The following is a 15,845-nucleotide window of genomic DNA, read 5'->3' as shown; positions in this document are numbered from 1 at the left end:
AGAAAAAAATAACCTATATGTATACAAAAAATAAGGTTAAATTCAATGAAGGGATAAAAGATGACTATAGCAATGAAAATTTTAAAAGATGTTTTTTAAAAAGGTATTGTTAAGATAAAGTGGTTAAAAATGTTAAAAGAGGAAAGAGGAAAAGTTAAAGAAATAAGAAAAAAATAAAATTAAAAAATAATTAACTTTGCAAGACTAAAGGATTGTGGGGAAAAAACCATGAATTCTATGTGCTGCTTTCCCATAGTTCATTGGTCAGTAAACTTGGTCTTGGCTGGACGTTCTTTCTGATCTTCTAGGGGAGGGGCCTATTGCCGTGATTTTCAGTTGTCTTTGCCAGAGGCGGAATGCACCATCCTTGCCAGGGGCCCGGTTAAGTAATCTGCTCGGGTTCGGTTTTGGGAGCTTTTGTTCCCTGAGCGCTTTCCGTACCGCGTTGGAGGACGGGAATGAAGATGGCGGCCACCCAGTCTCCAGTCCCAGAGGAGCTGAGAGTCAGGGCGGCACTCCTCAGTGCACCCTCAGAGAAAGGCCGTCAGTCCCTCTCGTCTCCCTGGTCTCCGGCCACGCTCCGAGCTCACCCGGCCTGTGACTGAGCGCTTCTATCCCAGGCGTCGGGCCCACTGGAGTCTCCAAACCCAGCAGATTTCTTGCACTGCTCCTCCTAGAGGAGGAAGGAGGGGGTCTCCCCAGATCTGTCACCTGTGGGGTCTCTGCTCGAAGTGCTGTGGTCCGTCGGTGCTTCAGATCATGGTTTAAGGTAACCCCGAGCTGAGAACCACCACTCGGCTCCGTCTCTGCTGCCGGCTTCCCTGCTCCGATACCTGGGGGCTCTGCCACACTCGGACACCCCCGGTCTTTTGGTGACCCTGCAGGACCTGAGGCCACAGTGTCCCCGCGAGGGCTTCATCCCTCGCTTAGCCTCTGGAGCCGTGTCCCTCAGTGAAGCAGACTTCTGAAACTTCTGATTGTGTGCCCTGTTGCTCCACCACTGACCCCTCCCCCCGCTGTCTATCTTTCTGTCACTTCAGTCACCTTTCCACCCATCCTGCCTTCCAGAAAGCAGCCGGTTTTCTGTTCCTAGAATTGCTGCTCTTCTCTTCCATCTCCTGCTGAGTGTGTAGGTGTTCAGGTTTGATAACCATCTAGCTGAACTCCTGGGATCTGAAGATGTTTCAGTCGGCTACCCCGCCCCTATCTTGCTCCCTCTCCTGGAAGACTGAACTTCTTAATCCCCTTTACCAACCCCCTCCTCTCTGGTCACCATCACTTTGTTCTCTGTAGCTGTGAGTCTGTTTCTGTTTTGTTTTGTTTGTCCATTTGTTTTGTTTTTTAGATTCCACACATAAGTGAAATCGTACTGTACTTGTCTTTCTCTGACTTAATTTCACTTAGTGTAATAGTCTCTGGGTCCACTCATAACAAATGGCAAGACCTCTTACTTTTCTTGTGGCCGAGTAATAATATTCCATTGTGTGTGTGAGAGAGAGACAGAGATGGAGATTACATCTTCTTTATCCATTTGTCTGTGCATGGACCCAGGTTGCTTCCCTATCTTGGCTATTGTGAATAATGCTGGTATGAACATAGGAGTGCATATATCTATTTGAATGTGCTTTTGTTGGTGGTGGTGGTGGTGTCTTCGGATAAAGACCGGTAAGTGGAATTGTTGGATTTACAGTTTCAAATGATCAATGTAGTGAAGTGCAGGGCATGAATGGAAATTAGCCTGAATGTTATCGCAGCGATTCAGCCAAGAGATGCAAGCTTAGGTTGGTGGTGGCCGAGGGGGCATTGATTCTGGAATTGTGAGGAAATATTATCAGAAGGTGCTCCTGGACTGGATGTGATAAGTGAGGGAAAGACAGACATCAAAAACAATTGAAGTGTTTTGGCTTGAGAAGTTGAATGACAATCACTGATATCTCCTGATCTGCGGAACACTGCAAGAAGAGAGGTCGGAGATGAAAGTCAACCGTTTCCGTTTTGCCATGATAAATGCAAGATGTCTATTCAGTATTCAAGTGAAGATGTCACACAGCCTCTTGGAAATACAATATAGGAACTCGGGGGAGAAGTGGAGATGGAAATTTGTGCAATGACTGTTAAAAGAATGTTTATCACCTTGGTGTTGATGATAGTGAACATTTTTTAAAATTCAGATATCTAGTTCCATCCATGTTGTTGCAAATGGCAAGATTTCATTTCTTTTGATGGCTGCGTAGTATTCCATTGTGTATATATACCACATCTTCTTGATCCATTCATCTGTTGATGGACATCTAGGTTCTTTCCATAGTTTGGCTATTGTGGACATTGCTGCTATAAACATTCGGGTGCATGTGCCCCTTTGGATCACTACGTTTGTATCCTTAGGGTAAATACCCAATAGTGCAATTGCTGGGTCATAGGGCAGTTCTATTTTCAACATTTTGAGGAACCTCCATGCTGTTTTCCAGAGTGGCTGCACCAGCTTGCATTCCCACCAACAGTGTAGGAGGGTTCCCCTTTCTCCGCATCCTCGCCAGCATCTGTCATTTCCTGACTTGTTGATTTTAGCCATTCTGACTGGTGTGAGGTGATATCTCATTGTGGTTTTGATTTGTATTTCCCTGATGCCGAGTGATATGGAGCACTTTTTCATGTGTCTGTTGGCCATCTGGATGTCTTCTTTGCAGAAATGTCTGTTCATGTCCTCTGCCCATTTCTTGATTGGATTATTTGTTCTTTGGGTGTTGAGTTTGCTAAGTTCTTTATAGATTCTGGACACTAGTCCTTTATCTGATATGTCGTTTGCAAATATCTTCTCCCATTCTGTCAGTTGTCTTTTGATTTTGTTAACTGTTTCCTTTGCTGTGCAAAAGCTTTTGATCTTGATGAAATCCCAATAGTTCATTTTTGCCCTTGTTTCCCTTGCCTTTTGCGTTGTTCCTAGGAAGATATTGCTGCGGCAGAGGTCAAAGAGGTTGCTGCCTGTGTTCTCCTCAAGGATTTTGATGGATTCCTTTCGCACATTGAGGTCCTTCATCCATTTTGAGCGTATCATGCTTAGCGAAATAAGTCAAGCAGAGAAAGACAACTATCATATGATCTCCCTGATATGAGGAAGTGGTGATGCAACATGGGGGCTTAAGTGGGTAGGAGAAGAATAAATGAAACAAGATGGGATTGGGAGGGAGACAAACCATAAGTGACTCTTAATCTCACAAAACAAACTGAGGGTTGCTGGGGGGAGGGGGTTTGGGAGAAGGGGGTGGGATTATGGACATTGGGGAGGGTATGTGCTTTGGTGAGTGCTGTGAAGTGTGTAAACCTGGTGATTCACAGACCTGTACCCCTGGGGATAAAAATATATGTTTATAAAAAATAAAAAATTAATTTAAAAAAAAAAAGAATAAGAAAAATAAAAGTTTTATTTTACAGTCAAAAAAAAAAATTCAGATATCTGAAATATCTAAAACTAAAGGATTTCTAATATGGGGCAAAAGCCGGACAATCTTGCTCAAAGTCCGTCATTGGACTGTTGCCCCATAAACTGCTGTGCTGTCTCCAGCAGGTGTGAGTACGGAAATGTTGTCCACAAAGATTACAAACCCACTGAGGTTCAACCAAGTCTTATTATGTGTCTCTACAGCATCTAGAATTTCTTGATTTGAATTCCGGCAGTAGATATGTCTACACACTTTCTTAGAAGAAACTTATGAAGCCATATATTTTTAGATTTGATCTTAATCCTTTAAGAACTGCTGTTTAAATTCTGACTTACTATATGAAAATAGGGATTTTTTTCCCTAGAGGTTATTAATCCTTTAATTAGCTCATCTGTATTTCTTCATTCTGGTTTCAGAATCTACCTTGTTCTCACTGCTCTGCAATACTTAATGATTTTTTGTGGTATTTGAAATTAAAATCAGATTACTGATGGATAGTTATGCCATTTTGGAATAGCAAGGAGAACAATTATTTTAATGAATGCATCTCATTTAATAAATTTACCCCCTTTGGTTTCCGAACTCTGTTCCTTATAAGGGACCATCTTCATTTATTAAATCTTGACATGTATTGTACATTAGAATTCAAGTACTCCCAGAAGTTGCTTATTTGCAGGTTTGGTTTCCAACACAGACATAAACCACCATATATACACAGACATAAGAAAATGGAACTGATAAGTACATTTGTTTATGTAAAGTGAGATTCTTATTTTTAAAAGAAGACACCAGATGGGGCGCCTGTGTAGCTCAGGCAGTTGGGTGTCAGAGCCTTGATCTCCACTCAGGTCTTAATCTCAGGGTTGTGAGTTCTGGCCCCACTTTGGCCTCCATGCTGGGCATGGAGCCTACTTAATAATAAAAAATAAAATAATAAAATAAAAATTAAAAAGGACACCAGATGATAAAGATGATCTAGAGAGTTTCAGACATGAATTCTGATGTCCCAAACTCCTCCCCCACTGGAAGCATTCACTTCTGCAAAATATATATTAAAGGAAATAATATCTGATTTTGTTTCATAATAACTATGACTATTTGTATGATCAAGGCTATAGCTTTGAAATTAATCTTTTACTTGATCATGGTTTAAATACATTAATGAATAATAATTTTTTTAAAAAGGAGATGCTTTTAACAAGTATTATGAGAAACTATGTTTTTTATTCTTTAGGGGCAACATTTGATTTTCAAGCCAAACTCATTCATGCCATTTTGTTGTGTGGGGTGAGTTACTAGTTATTCCCATATCATGCCTGAACTTTTACAACTAACTTTAGAAAATGGATAAATAGAACATACACATCAACCCAGTTGCTCTTTATTTGGAGTAAGTATGACATTTGCTCTGTGCACACAAAATTCTTTACCATAACAGCTCTAGATCATCATGAGGATTGAGTTTTAAGCAACTGAAGTTCAAATAGAGAATTGTATTTTATAATGTACATTTTTCATTTTTGGAGTATTGGCCATGGACATGGCAGAATTATCTGCAGAAGGAAAAAAGCTAATTTCCCTTTGACACAATGTGACAAAATGAGGATGGCAACATTTCGGCCATGACTTCCAGTTTGCAATTTGCTTGCCCAACATGGAATCAGAATTGGGAAAAGTTTAACGATCCAGCCCTGCATTTATGGATGCCGACTCTAAGGTCCAGAGAAAAGATGACTTGTTCAAGATATGCAGTCACAGAACTACAGTGGGATTAGAATTCAAAGCCCCTGACCCACAGTTGAGCCTGTTTCTTCTCGATACACGTGTGCTTGCTGAGTAACATGTGCTGTTACTGATTTGAAGCAATATATGCTATGGAAACCCCCTGCTGTTAAAGTTAACTCAACGCCCCACCGTCCTTCCAAATCAATCAGCCTGCTAACTGATTGGCATAATGCATATGCCAAATGGAAATTTGGCATAATGCATGATGAATTTTGGAAGGAATGTTGCTTTCCACAATAATTTATTATTGCCTTGGCTCTTGTGATTGTTACCATTTCCTTGCACCATTCTTGGATGAACTCAGAGTGACTCCCTCTCATCTGAATACCATTCTATGCACCAATCACGCATGTAAATCTAACAGTCTTGTTAGGAAGCAGTGCATTTTGTACAGTGATAGAAAACCCAGTTATACAGAGGGATGTACTACTTGTGAAATGAACATCCTGATATCATGTAGTTATTATGGAACACAGATTTTTTTAAGTTTTTATTATTTATTTGAGAGCGAGAAAGAGAGAGGAGGACAGAGGGAGATAGAGAATCTCAAGCAGACTCTGCACTGAGCACAGAGTCTGACCTGGGACTCAGTCTCACCACCCTGTGAGCGTGACCTGAGCTGAAGTCAAGAGTCAGAAGCTTAAGCAACTGAGACACTGGGTGCCCCTTATGTGACATAGATCTTAAACCAGTTCTCCATAACAATAGTGCATAGATCTCTCTCTCTCTCTTCTTTTTAAATTTTAACTTTGCTTTTCCTATTTAAGTAATTTCTTAAAGTGTCATACCTGCTAATCTTGGACATGTAGACTGTTCTCTGCATGTCCAATAAGGGCAACTGTTTTATGATGATGCCAGTTGTTTTTTCCTTAATGGGTTGATTTTTTTGAGTCCTAAGCAAAATATGCTTCCCTAACAATTCATCTGTCTTCTCGCTGCTTGTCCCTGTGATTCCTCCTTCACCATTGTTTCTAAGCCTTCTCAGCTCACTGTGTCCTCATCTGAACCGGGAGCTTTCCCAGTGGTATCTGGCATTGTTGGGTTTTAGATCGTAAACCCAGTTTGCAGAATATATTACCTTTGGAAATCTTTCTCTGTAACTATGATACCCAATCTTTGGGATTTGGGGTAGCGTTCTTTGCTGTCGAAGAAAAAATGGAAGTGTTTTCCAGAGTGCGTTCATCATCTGCACACCAAAGACCCCCAGTCAGATCACCTGGAGGACTTTAAAGATGTTGGATGGTGAGCGTTGTACACCTGTAAGCTTCAGTCAACACCAGCTCCGGGTTTCCTTGTCGCCTTAGCCCTGGACTAAACCAGACCAAGGGCCACCGGAAGTGTCCTTTTGTTTAAGGATCAACTAACTGATAATAACTCAAGGTTATTCTATTATCCTCGTTTTACAGATGAGTACCCTGAGGCCCACAGAGTATAGATCTTTTGCCAAGTCACACAGCCAGCAAGTGAGGGAGTCAGGATTTGAACCCAGGCTGCGGGCTTGCACCATCTGGCTTCCTCACCTCTGTGCTCTGCTCCTTTGTTTGGAAATATTACTTACTTGTCTTAATGACGTAGCGCGTGCTCAAAATTGATCTAAACTATGCTTCTGTTTTTATTTCTTCCAAATAGAACCTATTTTATCTTATCTATTCTGGATTGCCAGTGTTAATCACTTCTACGTCCTGATTAGGATTGCTAAAAAGCAAGTAGCCCTTGATTTTTCTATGTGGAAATGGTGCTTAAAAAAAAAAAAAATTAAAAAAAAAGAAGGAAAGCCCAGATACTTAACTTCTTTCATTAGCTCTTACTGCTTAGAAAATGGACTTACATCAGAAATTCCTAATTATAGTAAGAGTTTACTTCTCTTTGGCCCTGGAGAATAAAATGTGCTGCGTATCTGATTTTTCCACATGACTCATCTCACCTTTTCAAGCGCCAATTCTAAAAAAAAAGTTATAATATTCTCAAATATTTCTAAAGTGACCACTTCCTTGTCTTCTTCAGCAGAGGGTAGTAAACTCAACAAAATCTTGATGATTCAGGACCACCATGATGAATGCCTGTTATTTTACGGTTCAGTAATTTACCTCTGTCTGTCTGCTTTTTAGCCTTTTCTCTCTCTAATGTCATCAGCTGTCATTTTTTTCTATTTTAAGCAGATTTCCTTCTAAAATATTTATCTCCACACACAAATCATATTGACCCTATCAAGTAGGCTGTGTGCTAATAACAAAACAATTCCATTTGCTAACAGACAGAAAATAAAAATAAATAATGTGTGATAGGAATAAAAACATTAAATTTAGTGAGTTTTGTTTTATTATTTTCTTGACTCAGAGGAATTTTTCTGTCACTTCAAAATTATGGACTGTATTTGGGAAGACTGAGGCTGCCAAGAATTAGACCTCAGGATAAGGTCCAATAATAAATATTATTGGGTTTTGAAAATATGTTGTAAGTATAGAACTGAGTATAGAAATTTAGCACCAGAACAACACAAGCCTATTTTACAATATGCTTTTCATCCTATTAACTTTCTCAAATTGTGATTCAAAAGTAAATTACGTTATGCAGAATTCTCTTTGCTTTTCAAGTGTTTTGATAATTCTCTTGCTCCAGGGTTTGGGGTAAAGTAATGTGCTGAATACATCAGGCTTAACAAAGCTCCCCTTGCAGAGTAACAGTTGTTTGGAGATGGATTTTTATTTCTCAGTTTGTTCATGGCTTGACTGTCCAAGAGAAAAATAAAATGGGACTTTATGGTAGGTTTGTCATTGAACTTTATTTAGCTGTGTGGGTGACGCGAGTAAGACATGTACAAGATTAATTAGTGATTATTTTGCCGAGAAGCAGAATGTGGTGGAGCCATCTGGTGTGTCGTTACTGGGAAGGGCAACCTTGATGGATCACTCATTAAACTCTTTCAACACTTTGTTCCAAGACTGTCAGCGGTCCTCTGGATTCTTACTAGGATAAGGCTGTGCCGAGATTCAGAAACCAAGGACCACGGGGAAGTGTAGCTCTGTCTTTATCCCCAGCAATAAACAGCTCAGCCTTGAGAACACTACCCCATGCCCACTCTTGGATCTCTCAGCGGTGTGTATGCCATTAATCTCACTATTACTTCTTCCTGTAGTAAAATGCCTACCACAGCCCCACCTCCAGAGCTTAGGAAAGTATCTTGGAACAAGATTATGAACATCTGTCTGCCTTATCTTGGAGGAGCTGAACGAGCTACTCATCACAGCACAGAATAACTAGTTTCGTCTTGTTTCATGCAGCACAACATTTTTCATATTTTTGTTGTGTCGTGGATTCATAAATTGACTTCTTCACTCATTCAGCAAATATTGGCTTAACAGCTACTTTTACTCTCGATGTGCTAAGTGCCAAACTTGCAGTTCGAAGTAAAGCAGACGCTCCACCCTGACTTTGCCTCGAAACATTTCTCTGGTCCTAGAACCAGGTTCCCGGTGGTCCTGTGACAAAGCGCATGACTCCTCTGTGATCTGATCGTGTATGGTAGGGCTACGTGAGGGAAAAACCAGCGGACACGGACCCAGCCCTCTAGAAATGTATGATCTATCTAGTGTATCAGTAACTAATGTACAGATATGATCAGTAACTAATATGATCAGTATCTAATGCATAGATACTGAATCAGTATCTAATGCTTATATTCATTTGCTTCTAATTTTTTTTTTCTACAGCTTCCTTATATTTTCCCTTAACTATGTTTTTCTAATCCTCATCAGCCCTTTAGCGGCACCCCCACTGGTTTCTGTTGTTTATTTTATTTTAGTCCCACTCATTCCTATGACGAGACTTTGGCAGCCTTTTACTATTTATCTTCCTGGGCATCTCCGTCTTCCTTTCTTGATTCCATTCCCTGCAAACTGTCTCATGGGCCATGACTCCATTCCATTCCTGGAAAGTAGTGCTGATAATACTTTCCTAGGCCACAGACTGCGGGGAGTGCCACAACTAGAGCCGGTTATGAGGAGACAGGCGGGCCCCCTGACTTTGCGGTCCTGCCACAGAAGCAGCAGGTTGCTCTGACTACGGCCGCCTGACGGGAGCGTCCAGGGACGCAGCACGAGCGAGACCAGGAGCAGCTGCTCCTTGTTATGGGCCGGCAGTCCTACACATTCTCTCGCTATTTCAGTTGTATAAATAATCCACACACTCACACACGCGCATACACACAGCACGCACACACACTAATAGGTACGTGGCTGGGTAGGATGCTATTGAGGACTGCCAGTTTCTCTCCCTCAGCCTAGTTGAGGCACATGTGTGCGAGCGGATTTCCTGACAGCGCTTTGGATGAAAGTGACAAGAATTCATGTGTAAATAATGATGCTTAACTGCTACCCTCTGTTGACTGTCTCCCGTGCATGGGGTGCTATTCCAACTTCTTCACGTTGACTCTTGTTTCATTCTCATACCAACCCTGCAAGGTGGTTTTGCTGCCTTTATTAATACATGGGAGAGGCGCACAGAGTTTAAGTAACAAAGGCTAGCGAATATCTCCAAAGGTTTTGTTCTTCCTACAACACCCCACTAGCTCCTGAGTTTCAGCAAGAGTCCAGAACATGGGCGGATTTAACTGTAAGCAGCACAGGCTTTGAGAAGACCTTGACTTTGAGCTAAAAGGATGCAGAATATTGGATGATACTGATATTTTATCAATATCATTGATATTTATGATCATATATAATGATATATATCATTATTATGATATCATTTATTATATCATAATATCAATTATAAATATATCAATGGTAAATATATCATTTGGTATATTTGATAAATGTATCAATGATAAATATATCATTTATATATATATGGTGAAAAAATTGCTCCTTTGTAGCAAAGGAACATTCTTTTCAGGGAGCGACTTAATCGGAAGTGTGGATAAGTTGACAGCTGGGAACCTTAATAACAGTCTTCCAAGGGCATGGCCAAGAGGTTGATTGACAGTTCTTCTTAGTGACAAGAACAACACAGTGAGAGGCCAGAAGTAAAAGGAATTACCAACTGAAGTGTTTACAAGATGCTGGATAATAATTAAAAGGGGCACCATGGTACCTCATCGCAGAGAAAATTTAATTTTTTGATAAAATTAAAAAATAAAATCTATTTTTAGCCCACATCAGCATGGGAGGGTGGAGGATAAGGCAGGGTACTGTAGCAAGCTTTCCAGTGACGGACTCAGTCCTGGCTGGAACATCAAAGCTCTCCAGGATCGCTTGCTGGAAAAACAGGTAGAGCCACACATTCCTGGAACTACTGAAAGAATTCTCAAGTTAAAGAACCACTTACTTGTCTAAGAAACAGAAATACATCCATAAGTAAGCTGCATATAAAGATGCAAAGCAGATCCATAAATCTAACTTTCTGACAGACTGAAAAACAATTGTGCATAGGTCCATGGTGCACTGGTTGTGCATAGGTCCATAGGTGCATAGGTCCAGACTCTAAGTCAGGAAACTTTATATTGTCCCCGCATGAATGCAATAGGAACTCTGACGAAATTTTATTAAGCATTTTATGGGAAGAAATGGTTGACTACTATAAAAGGAGTATGAGTATCACAGTATTATGTGCCGACTGTTTCTTGGCCTTCTGGAAAAATGTAGTCTTTTCATTGTCCAATAAACCTCGGTGTCGTCCATATTGAGAACACTTTCTAGAGAGTGGTAGAAACCAGAGCAGTCCAGACAGACACACGGCCAGAGGAGCAGCTTAATGGGCGCTTAGCACTCACATAATGTGGCATAAATGGTTCGTCGTGCCTTAACTTTCACTGATGACATCGTGTGATAATGATCCCTGCCATTAGAAAAATTGCCAGTAGTATTGGATTATCCATTATGTAGGCTGGGCGTGATGCAAGTGAGAACACCTTTAAAAAGTTTAAAGTGCTAGGGGCACTTGGGAAGCTCAGGCGGTTAACTGTCTGCCTTCAGCTCAGACCATGATTGCGGGATCCTGGGATCGAGCCCCACATCGGGCTCCCTGCTCAGTGGGGAGCCTGCCTCTCCCTCTTCCTCTGGCTTGTGCTTTCTCAATCTCTCTCTCACAAATAATTCAATAAAATCTCTTAAAAAATAATAGTTTAAAGTGTTCTATAAATGCCAAATATAATTGCTTGTGGAAGACTATATTAGCATTTAGCGAAATATATCCCTTCTATAGAACGAAGGAGTCAGATTCTGTGATTTCAGAATAGCCTTCCAGTGTCCACCTTCCATAGTGGTGTGCTCTCATGTGCTGGTCGTCGTAGGTGTGGCTGGTCCTTGCACAGTTGCTCCTAGGAACCAGAATCACCTTAGTACTCCCTGTGGGAAGAGCGGGAGAAAGAAAAAATTCAAAGCCAAGTTGTTTAGGATGCCAGGAATTTGGATGCAAGAATGTGCTCAAAAAGGAGCAAGATAAAATTCTATGCTCCCACAAATTCACATTTAAAAAAATGTTTGTGTACATTTTTGTTTGTTTTCATGAAACAGTGGAGGCGCTGCATTTGGGAACATTAATGGCTGCCCATGGCTATTTCTTTCCAATCTCGGATCACGTCCTCACGCTCAAAGATGACGGCACCTTTTATCGGTTTCAGGTAAGTTTAATGAAAGTATTCCTTCTAAAAATAGAAGTCTGCATTCTGTTTGCTGATTGTTTTTACAGAAATTTTGGAGACATGACTTATTTTATTTGACTTAGTCTAGTTAGATACTAGTTAGTGTTAAATATAAGAAATCAATAAGCAGGGAAAGATAGAACGTGCTTGGTTATGATGATTTGTGAAAGCTAAATTATGTGATGATTGAAGTTATGTTTTATATTAAAGCTTGAGAAAAATCCAGAGAGTGGCTTGCTGGAATTCAGGACACGGGAGAGTTCTTCATGTGTTAGCTGCCTTAGCCCCTGGGAAGGAAGCTGACAAGTGTCACTGACTCGGTTACACTCTGGAGCTCTGTCCCTGATATAAGACTGCCTTCAGTCCAAGGTCATTTTCAGATGAGGCAGATGATCTTATGCTTTCAGAAGTGATTGTGCACTCTGATTTTGGTCCTTGAGCATGTAGCTGACACTCGAGTTCATAGTGACTTACCTGAAGTAAATTCTACATTTCATTAGGCAATATAGTTCATTAATAATGGGCTGGTGGATTCTAGCCCATAAAATTAAGACACATTTAATGCCAGAGTTCGAACCCTAGCTTTTAGGTATTTTTAGAGGATTCTCCCCATTGTCAAGCTTTTAGACATTGGAGTATTCTTTCTCATTTGTTCTAAATATTATTAGATTTTCTTTATCTAAATAAATGAAAAAATAATAACTTGGCTGCTAAAGAACTTGGCTGGATAAACAAAGAACAAACAGGGAATATGTTTTAAAAACATTTAAAGACCTTTGTCTTCCTAGAACACTCTCTGCCACTTCCTCAAGAACTTTTTATCCAAGGCAAATAGTCACAGGCCTTTATGCACTGGATAGCTAGGAGATAAAGCATTCTCTTGAAATCACGATACCAACCTAAGTTTTCAAGCAATAGAAATTATTAAATTAATTCATATTAAAAGGTTTTGAAATAAAGGAACGTTATCCTTTATACAGTTAAAGTAATTGTAGCTTAAAGTAGCTTATTAATAAGGTAAAGTGACTTATGGTCCTAAAGGTAACTTTTTTTAAAAAGATTTTATGTATTTATTTGAGAGAGAAAGTGAGAGAGAGATTGAGCATGAGAGGGGGTAGGGTCAGAGGGAGAAGCAGACTCCCTGATGAGCAGGGAGCCCGATGTGGACTGGATCATGGGATTCCAGGACCATGACCTGAGCCTGCGGCAGTCGCTTAACCCACTGAGCCACCCAGGCACCCCTATCAAAGGGAAATTTTAATAAATAAAAATTATTAGTGGGGTGCCTGGGTGGCTCAGTGGGTTAAGCCGCTGCCTTCGGCTCAGGTCATGATCTCAGGGTCCTGGGATCGAGTCCCGCATTGGGCTCTCTGCTCAGCAGGGAGCCTGCTTCCCTCTCTCTCTCTCTGCCTGCCTCTCCGACTACTTGTGATTTCTCTCTGTCAAATAAATAAATAAAATCTTTAAAAAAAAAATTATTAGTGATAAGTAAAATATTTATGTATTTGTAATACTTTTTTGATTTTTTTAAGGTAATTACTTTTCTGCTACTGCAGTATTACATTTTCCATATAATCTTGCTTTCTTTGAAAAATTTTTCATATAAAGACTAATAAAAACCTAATAAAAATCTCACAAATTCTGAACGAAAAGATTTTTCTTTTTACAAAAATAACAGCTTTTATCTATCTTAACAATCAATGGTACCACTAAAATCATCTCTGTGTAAAAGAACATATCAATGAGAGAAGCATTGGATATAGTCTGTTTATCTCCAGAGAATTAGCTAATTTAAAATTGTTCCTTGGGATGCCTGGGTGGCTTAGTCAGTTAACCATCTGCCTTTGGCTCAGATCATGATCCCAGGGTCCTGGGATCGAGCCCCGCATCAGGCTCCTTGCTCAGCGGGGAGCTTGCTTCTGCCTCTGCTTGCTGTTCTCTCTGCTTGTTCTCTTTCTCTTTCTCTCTAACCAATAAATAAATAAAATCTTTGAAAGATTTTTTTTTTCCTTAAAGCAAACTAGCTCAGACATTGACCCAAAGTTTGTGATGATGTTTTGAGTTAACCTAATCTGCAACCTTTAACTCTGCTCTTGTCGGCCCCAGACTGAAATCTGTAGGCAGGTAAGGTTTACATGGCTTAGTCATGGTCACGGGTCAGAAATGTGCAGGGTTGGGAATGGGCCTCTCTGTATTCTGGACGAAGTAGAGACTGTTTTTAAAGAGCTTTAGAACAAGACAAGGGAATGAGTGCAAGTGTATAGGCAGAAGTTTAACAAGTTTTCAGTGTGCGTAGGCAGATGATAAATAGTCTTTCAAATTACATTAATTAATGTTACATATTAAATGTTAAATATTTTAATGATCTATTTACATTTGAAATAGGCCCTAAATATGCCGTATTTGTAAACCTAATAAATATAAGATCTTAAAACCGAGATTTAAAAAACAAACAAAGGACAATCCAGACAAGTCAGGGATAATTGAATTCTGCCTTCCTGTCTGTGAAGGCATTAATCAGTTTATATTTGATCAGCCCTCATCATGGAAAACACATTATTGTTGTCCAAGGTGCCCACTTCCATTTTTGTGTTGGTTCCAAGCAGCAGAAAGTTCTCTATTACGTTGAGCTGAAATTCAGCTCCCTGGGAGGATTTTTAAAAACCATGAATTAAAATGGGAAGCTTGCACTGTCATGTTTACTGTTCCTCCCGTGAATGACTGAGATGCTAACCATCATTAGGAATCTGAAGAAGCTTCAGGGCACGAGTTTGAGACAAACAGAACTCTTCATTTAATCTCATTGATATGCCGCAGTATGTAAATTTGTCTCAATTTCTCAGCACATTTTTAATCTTGTGATTTCTGTATTTATTGTAAACTTGCAATTGTCTAATTATCCTCTTTTTGCTAGCTGGAATTGAGATCTGACATGATTCTCCAGGCCACTTCATGACTTTCATTACATTAGCATACGTGCAAAGGTTATTAAGTAATGGCTAGATCAGTTTTATCATAGCTAAAGAAGCCAACTGTGAAAAAAAAAAAAGAGAAGCTCAGACATTAAAACATCCTGGAGTCTACTTGAACTTTTAAAAGTAAATTTTTAGGGCACCTGGGTGGCTCAGTTGGTTAAACGACTGCCTTCGGCTCAGGTCATGATCCTGGAGTTCTGGGATCGAGTCCCACATCAGGCTCCCTGCTCAGCAAGGGGAGTCGGCTTTTCCCTCTGCCCTCCCCGCCTCATGCGCTCCCTCTCATTCTCTCTCTCAAATAAATACATAAAATCTTTTTTAAAATTTAGAAAATAAAAATAAAAGTAAATTTTTAAATTTTAACACACGATAAGCGTTTGTCACTTAAATTCTTTTTTACTAGAAATTAAAATATTTCCTAGAAAAAAATCTTGCAATATTTGTTGCGAATGTTGGTTTTATGGCACTTCCACATAATATCACAGCACAAAATACGTTCATTCTTTTATTTTTAGTCAGGAAGCCCTCACTAAAGTAAATGATAGAAGAATAAAGAAAAATTATAAGAATGCAGCTAAGAACATTCCTCATGGCTTTGAGAAAGATGTGTCTGACCAGTCTGACTAGAATAGATATTTTAAAAGTTAGATACATGTACTCACACACACACACACCCCCTCACAAAATAAAGGGGAAAATGCTTTTGAAAAGTACTTCATAGACTAGCGGCCCAAAAGACTTCAATTACTTTGTCTCCTGTGGTTCCCATAGATCTTGGCCCAATTTTACTCGCAAAACTCTTGATTCACATGGAGATGGGGCCATAGAAATCCTTGATGTCTTCCTTGTCCAGTGCTCCAACTCTCCCCACCCCACCTAAATTCTTGTTGTCATTTTGTTCACATGTGTAACATCAGCAGATTTCTTCATTATCCTGCAGCAATTCCCAAGAAGGAGTAGAGGGTAAAACAAAATCCCAGGGAGTCCCAAGCAGTTTGAAAGAGC

General features: G+C 40.0%; 1 protein-coding gene across 4 annotated transcripts in view; it reads left to right on the top strand.

Annotated features, from left to right (window-relative positions):
* RGS7 (regulator of G protein signaling 7) overlaps positions 1 to 15,845 on the top strand; it is a 494,238-nt gene that overhangs the window by 359,926 nt on the left and 118,467 nt on the right. For all 4 annotated transcript variants that reach the window (XM_032318237.1, XM_032318238.1, XM_032318235.1 and 1 more), the window contains one exon: positions 11,738 to 11,844. In XM_032318237.1, coding sequence (XP_032174128.1) covers positions 11,738 to 11,844 — 107 coding nt within the window. The remainder of the gene's footprint in view (positions 1 to 11,737; positions 11,845 to 15,845) is intronic.

The sequence above is a fragment of the Mustela erminea genome, chromosome 17 (genome assembly GCF_009829155.1).
Source record: "Mustela erminea isolate mMusErm1 chromosome 17, mMusErm1.Pri, whole genome shotgun sequence".
Lineage (NCBI taxonomy): Eukaryota > Metazoa > Chordata > Mammalia > Carnivora > Mustelidae > Mustela > Mustela erminea.
The sequence above is the reverse complement of the archived record's forward strand: the minus strand, read 5'-3'. Positions and strand labels throughout refer to the sequence as shown.